The sequence below is a fragment of the Penaeus monodon genome, chromosome 14 (genome assembly GCF_015228065.2).
Source record: "Penaeus monodon isolate SGIC_2016 chromosome 14, NSTDA_Pmon_1, whole genome shotgun sequence".
In the NCBI taxonomy this organism is placed as follows: domain Eukaryota; kingdom Metazoa; phylum Arthropoda; class Malacostraca; order Decapoda; family Penaeidae; genus Penaeus; species Penaeus monodon.
Window position 1 is genome coordinate 47,403,378 of NC_051399.1, and position 7,791 is coordinate 47,411,168.

Here is a 7,791-nt window from a genome sequence, read left to right on the forward strand (position 1 = left end):
CACTTGACCAGAGTTCATTAACTGTGAATTATCACATCTTGATGACTTTTTTATGAAGTTTTATTACAGCATTTTTGTTCTTTTCTTCTCTGGTATGATTATGAAGAAGTCATCCTTATTTTTATAATTCTATTATAATTTTGTTTTTCTCATTATCATTATCATCATCACCATCGTCGTTGTCGTCATCATCATCATCATCATCATCATCATCATCACCATCATCATCACATCACCATCACCATCATCATCATCATCATCATCATCGTCATCATCATCATCATCATCATCATCATCATCATCATCGTCATCATCTTCATCATCATCATTATCCTTCACCACCCTATCCCCCTCCTTCTCTTCTCTCTCCTCTTCCTTCTTCTCTCATCCCCTCTTTCTACTTCTCCCCACACGTCTTTTCTCAACTCCTTTTCCTCTTTTTTCCCATTCCCTCTTCTCTTCTCCTACTCTTCCTACTCCTTCCCACACAGTTTTTTTTTCTCTCCTGTTCTTCCCCATCCCCCTCCTTCTCTCTCTTCTCTCCCCGCTCTTCTTCACACACTTTCTTTCTCTCCTGTTCCATTCCATCCCCCTCCTTCTCTCTTTAACCTACTAATTCCTCACCTATCAGAACTCACCCCCCCCCAGTCCTCACCTATTAGAACTCACCCCCCCCTCCTCCACCCCAGTCATCACCCATTAGAACTCACCCCCCCCCCCCCGTATTCATCCATCAGAAACCAACCCCAGTCCTCACCCATCAAAACTCCCCCCTCCCCCCCAGTCCTCACCCATCAGATCTCACTCCTCCCCCCCCCCACACACACACACACCAATACTCACCCATACTTCATCTGCGAGTGTAGGTTGTCCATTTCCGTGAGGAATTGGCAGAAGTGTCTCCCTGTTATTCTGAGCATTTTGTCGTAGTTCCGGTCGCTGCAGAACCTCACGAACCATCTGGAAGCAAGGTCGAGATTTAGATCCTGTGATAGGTCAGAGGTCAACCTGGGCGAGGTCGAGATTTAGTTTATACGAGAGGTCAATGGGCAGCCTCAGGGAGGTCGAGATTTAGGTCCTACGAGAGGTTAAAGGTCAGCCTAAGGGAGGTCAAGATTTCGGTCCTACAAGAGGTCAAAGATCAGCTTAAGGGAGGTCAAGATTTAGATCCTACGAGAGGTAAAAGGTCAGCCCAAAGGAGATCAAGATTTAGACCCTACAAGAGGTCAAAGGTCAGCCTGAGCGAGGTCGAGATTTCAGTCATGCAGAGGCCCAGGTTGAGATTAAGTCAAAGGTCAAACATTAGACTAAATCGAGGTCAAAGATCAGACTGAATCGAGGTCAAACATCAGACTGAATCGAGGTCAAACATCAAACTGAATCGAGGTCAAAGAGCAGACTGAATCGAGGTCAAACATCAGACTAAATCGAGGTCAAACCTCAGACTGAATCGAGGTCAAACATCAGACTGAATCGAGGTCGAGGTCAAACATCAGACTAAATCTAGGTCAAAGATCAGACTGAATCGAGGTCAAACATCAGACTGAATGGAGGTCAAACATCAGACTGAAATTAGGTAAAAATCAGACTAAATTTAGGTCAAAGATCAGACTGAATCGAGGTCAAACATCAGACTGAATTTAGGTCAAACATCAGACTAAATCGAGGTCAAACATCAGACTGAATCGAGGTCAAACATCAGACTGAATGGAGGTCACACATCAGACTGAATCGAGGTCAAACATCAGACTGAATCGAGGTCAAACATCTGACTGAATCGAGGTCAAACATCAGACTGAATCGAGGTCAAACATCAGACTAAATCGAGGTCAAACATCAGACTGAATCGAGGTCAAACATCAGACTAAATCTAGATCAAACATCAGACTGAATCGAGGTCAAACATCAGACTAAATCGAGGTCAAAGAGCAGACTGAATCGAGGTCAAACATCAGACTAAAGGAGATCAAGATTTAGACCCTACAAGAGGTCAAAGGTCAGCCTGAGCGAGGTCGAGATTTCAGTCATGCAGAGGCCCAGGTTGAGATTAAGTCAAAGGTCAAACATTAGACTAAATCGAGGTCAAAGATCAGACTGAATCAGGTCAAACATAGACTAAACGAGGTCAAACATCAGACTAAATCGAGGTCGAGGTCAAACATGAGACTGAATCGGGGTCAAACATCAGACTGAATTTAGGTCAAACATCAGACTAAATGGAGGTTAAACATCCGACTGAATCAAGGACAAACATTAGACTGAATGGAGGTCAAACATCAGACTGAAATGAGGTCAAACATCAGACTGAATGGAGGTCAAACATCAGACTGAATCGAGGACAAACATCAGACTGAATCGAGGTCAAACATCAGACTGAATCGAGGTCAAACATCAGACTGAATCGAGGTCAAACATCAGACTGAATCGAAGTCAAACATCAGACTGAATCGAGGTCAAACTTCAGACTGAATCGAGGTCAAACATCAAACTGAATCGAGGACAAACATCAAACTGAATCGAGGTCAAACATCAGACTAAATCGAGGTCAAACATCAGACTAAATCTAGGTCAAACATCAGACTGAATCGAGGTCAAACATCAGACCGAATCGAGGCCAACTTTAGACTAGAGTGAGGATGAAATTAAATCTACAGATCACGACAGAGAAGCAAAGTCAAGCTTTGGAAGCGAGGTCGAGATGAAGCTCAAGCGAGGGTAAGATTCATTCCAGCCGTCACGACTGAGAGGCAGGTTAAGGGTAGGCCTACGTGTCGTTAAGAAGAGGCTTAAACAAGGTCAAGTCACTCCTGTTTTTTAGGCTTTTAGTTAATTCAATTATGCTTTTTTATTTTTTCTAGAAGGAATATATGAAGCATATATCATATATGGGTTGGAGAGAGAGAGAGAGAGAGAGAGAGAGAGAGAGAGAGAGAGAGAGAGAGAGAGAGAGGGAGAGAGAGAGAGAGAGAGAGAGAGAAGAGAGAGAGAGAGAGAGAGAGAGGAGAGAAGGAGAGAGAGAGAGAGAGAGAGAGAGAGAGAGAGAGAGAGAGAGAGAGAGAGAGAGAAAGAGAAAGAGAGACAGAGACAGAGAGAGACAGAGACAGAGAGAAATCTCCAACCTTAACCCCCACACTTCCCCCCCCCCCTTTTCCACCCCCACCTTCTCTCTCCCCTCCCCCCCACACACCCCCACCTCCACCCGAAGCCCAACCCACCTGCCAAAGATCCTCAGGTAATCCAGGTGATCTCCTTGGCCCAAGATATTCGCACACGCCTCTGCCAGACGTATGATGAGGTTGTCGTCGTAGATTTTCTGGTTGGTGAACTCGGTCGTCTTGCAACCGGCCTCCTCCTTCACCCTCTCCCACGTCAGTTCGCCGTACTCGTCCTGAAAGGGAGGAGAGAGGTCGTGAGGGGGAGGCGTGGCTGTGAGGGAGGAGTGATGAGGGGAAGGGGATGAGGGGGAGGAGAGGGGGGTGGGGGTGGGGGGGGAAGCGAGGGGGAGGAAGATGGGAAAAGAGGGGGGGAGGGAGGAAGAGGGAAAAGAGAAGAAGATGAAGGAGAGGAAGAGGGAAATGAGAGGGAGGAAGAGGGAAAAGAGGAGAAAATGAGGGAGAGGAAGAGGGAAAAAGAGGGGGAGGAAGAAGGAAAAGAGGGAGAAGGAGAGGAAGAGGGTAAAGAGGGGAAAAGAGGGGGAGGTTTCAGTGACGGGGATTAATGCCAGTGTGGTGGGGATGAGGCGGTGGTGACTCTGGGTTGTGCGGTTGCGCTCAGAGGGGTTTGCGCGGACGTGTGCGTAGAACCACACACACGCACACACACACACACATAAACACACACACACACACATAAAAAAAACACACCCACATACTCATACACACACACACCCATACACACACACACACACACACACACACACACACACATAAACACATACACATAAACACATACACACACACACACACATAAACACATACACATAAACACATACACACACACACACACATAAACACATACACATAAACACATACACACACACACACACACACATAAACACCATCTTGTACCATCATTTTTTTTTCTTGACTCTTTTCTCTCTCTTTTTTTTAACCTTTTTTACTATTTTTTCTTTTTCCTGTTTTCACTTTCTTTAAAACTATTTTTCTTACTCTTTTTTTCTTTCCTTTTCCCCCCATTCTTACTATCTTTTTTACTGTATATATTTTTTTCTTCTTCTTTCTTTTCAAATATCTTTTTTTTTTCAGAATATTTTCCGCGTGTAGTTTTAACGAAAGAAGGAGATGGAAGGGAATATGCGATGACGATGTTGTTGTTATTAGTGAATGTGGTGAAGATAGAGATGATTATAGTGATGAAAAGGATGACAAAGGGAGTATGATGGTCGTAGTGTGTGTAGTAATATAATGATAATAATGATGACAGTCATAGTAATAGTAAGGATGAAACTAAAGACAATAGCAGCAATAATAACGATGATGATGATGATGAGGAGGAGGAGGAGGATAATAACAATAATAAGAGTTGATATTGATGATAATGAAAATGATGAAGATGATGATGATGAGAGGAGGAGGAGGATGACGATGACGATGGCGATGACGATGACGATGAAGATGACGATGAAGATAACGATGAAGATGACGATGAAGATAACGATGATAAAAATGATGGCGATGACGATGATGATGTCGATAATAAAAAATATATATTGATATTGGTTCCGATAACAAAAACATCAGCAGAAACAGCAACGGAACCGAAGCACAAATCACCTGCAAGCGAGGAGCCTCCCCTCAGCATCCCGCCCACCTTAGAGAGTCATCTCCGCGGATGCTGCCCTTGGAGATACAGCGCGGAGTCTCTCGCGGGGGACGGAGGGAGTCATGGGATGTGCAATTTGCCAAATGGAATGACAGCTTGGATGGAAGTCTCTGCTAACTCGAATGACACTTGGGAACAGTGGATAGGAAATTTTTTTTTTTTTTTTTTTTTTTTTTTTTTTTTAGTTTGTGTGGGTTGGGTGGGTCTTAAGTTTCCACCTCCCCCTTCCTCTTCCCCCCTTTCCTTTCTCCCTTAATGCATTTCCCCTCTCCTTTCTTCCCATCTCCCCTCTCCCCTTTTTCCCCCTTCCTACCCTTCCCCTCTCCTTCATCTCCTCCTCCTTTCTCCCCACCTCTCCTCCTCCCTCCTCTCCTTCCTCTCTCCTTTCTTCCCACTTCCCCTTACCCCTTCCTTTCTCCCCTCCTCCACTTCCCCTCTCCTCCATCTCCTCCTCCACTTTCTCTCCCCTCTCTCCCTTCCCCTTTTTTCATGGAGGAGTCTTGAGGGATTGCTCAGGTGGGAAATGTGTGAATAAAGTTACACGTCAGTTTGATGAATGAAAGAGGCACTGAATGGAGAGGTGGTGGGGGGGGGGGGGGGGGGAGATTTTAGCTACGCTGTACGACGGCGAAGGAAGAAAAGTCAATTAAGTTACGCAAAAGAGATGATGAATGAAAGGAAATAGAGAGTAGAAGTGAATGAATGAACAAAAAAAAAAATAATGAATGGATGAAGTCACATTGTGATACGGCGAATAAACAGAAAAGAAAGAAAAAAAAACAAAAAAAAAAAAAAAAAAAAAAAAAAAAAAAAAATAACATAAAAATGAGTATATAAGTATAAAATATATACACAAATATATATATATATATAATTATATATATATACATATAAATATAAATATACATAATATAATATATATATATATATATATATATATAATATATATATATATATATATATATATAATATATATATATATATATAAAACCTAGAATGTGGATTCTCTGCAATGTTGCATGTCATGTGTCAGTCAGCTTTCGTAAATAAACGATATACAACATTGGAATTTCCCTTAGTCCCTCCTCGACGTTGCCGCAGAACATACGCCCTATCACATTTTTTATATATTTTTCTTTTCTTTTCTTTTCTTTTCTTTTCAAAGTCCTTTCCCGTGTACCAAGTAATCCTTCTGTCAAAGGTACGCGGCATAAAACGAAAGATAAAATCAGTAATATGTTTAATATGCTTATTTGATTTTACGTTTGTGTGAAGAAAGAAAGATGAAAGGCCTGTGAAAGAAAGGAGGGAGAAGAAGAAGAAAAAAAAAGGAGGGAAAATAAGAAATAAAGAGATAAAGAAGAGAGATGTAACATGTAGCTTAAGAACACCTGTGATTATCTTCACACAGTTAATCAGTTCAATAACGCTAATTGGCACAAGATAAAAAAAAAAAAAAATGGTAGCGAGAAGAAACAACATAAGGATTATGACGATCCAATCAAAATGCAAAGTACTGGTTACTGAAAAAAAAATCCAGGTAGACTATATTTAGTCTCTGCAATAACTAGGTCAATGCAACGACCTGCTGTGTCTTAGATGGTAGGGGTCAGCTGTGTAATAGCTTGCAACTGCAACTTTTAATAAGCGTAACAGCAGTCCTCCATGAGTACAGCTTTCGTGCATTCTGCCTCAATATTCAGAAAGTCTAGATCTCAATTGAACAATTTTTTTTTCTATAGTGAGGTTTAGGGTAAGTTTGTTGAATTGACTTTACACTATTGGTTCGACAAAATTGATGCCACAAGAATAAATAAATTATTAATGAAATGGGAGACTCGGAATCTTTTTTTTTTTTTTTTATTCCATGGGTTTACATGCGAGAGAAAAAGTTAATTGATAATGTATGCTTTAAAAAGGGATGAAAAAATCGGTGAATAATACTGGCATGTGGAAACAAATACAGCACATCTTTTAAATGAAGGCCACAATATAATATGTGATATATGTAGTCGAGACAGTGTACCTTCCTACACGACAGCCCACTTTTATGCTAACAAGGTAACATGGCTCAGCAGTAAAAAAAAAAAAAAAAAAAAAAATGGTATCAATTTTGTCGAACCGACAGTGTACAGTCAATTTAACAAACTTACCCTAAACCTCACTATAGAATATATATATATATATATATATATATATATATATAATATATATATATATATATATATATATATTATATATATATATATATATATATATTATATATATATTATATATATATATATTTTTTTATTTATTTTTTTCTTAAGACTGATTATGTTTAAAAAGATGTGTGTCGATCACGATAATGGTGTATAGATACTTTTTTTTTGTATCTAAAAGAAAGATTACAATATCTGTTTTAACTGATAATTTGTGAACTCTCTGATGAATATCGAATAAAGTAAAAGGCAGATGATTAAAATGTTATTATTCACTGTTCTAAGATGTCAAGGCCATACTCGGTCTAGTACGTAGGAAAGGGAGTCCTTAGTAACCTGCCAAAGAGAGAAGAACAAGGGGGATGGGATAGGGTGGGGGGGAGAGTAAGGGTTTAGGAATGTCCTAATATAAGTTTTTTTTTTTTTTTTTTTTTTTTTTTTTTGATGGTGCTATTGTGAATGTGCGGATGTGCGTGAAAGTTTGCGTGCGTGTGTGTGTTTTGCGTGTATACATATTTTCCACACGATGAGATTCACATATAGTACACAAAAGAAAAGAGAGAAAGAGATAGATAGATAGAGGGAGAAAGAGTGAGTGAGTGAGTGAGAGAGATAAAGAGTGAGAGAGAGAGAGAGAGAGAGCGAGAGAGAGAGAGCGAGAGAGAGAGAGAGGGAGAGAGAGAGAGAGAGAGAGAGAGAGAGAGAGAGAGAGAGACAGAGACAGAGAGAGAGACAGACAGACAGACAG

The 7,791-nt window shown here is 40.7% G+C and overlaps 1 protein-coding gene across 1 annotated transcript in view; it reads right to left on the bottom strand.

Moving 5' to 3' along the window:
- Positions 1 to 3,349, bottom strand: part of LOC119581205 (soluble guanylate cyclase 89Db-like) — a gene marked incomplete in the record, with an annotated part of 33,786 nt that extends 30,437 nt beyond the window's left edge. Inside the window, 2 exon segments of the mRNA XM_037929606.1 lie at positions 844 to 960; positions 3,216 to 3,349. Of these exon segments, the coding sequence (XP_037785534.1) occupies positions 844 to 920 (77 nt within the window).
- Between the last annotated feature and the right edge of the window lie 4,442 nt (positions 3,350 to 7,791).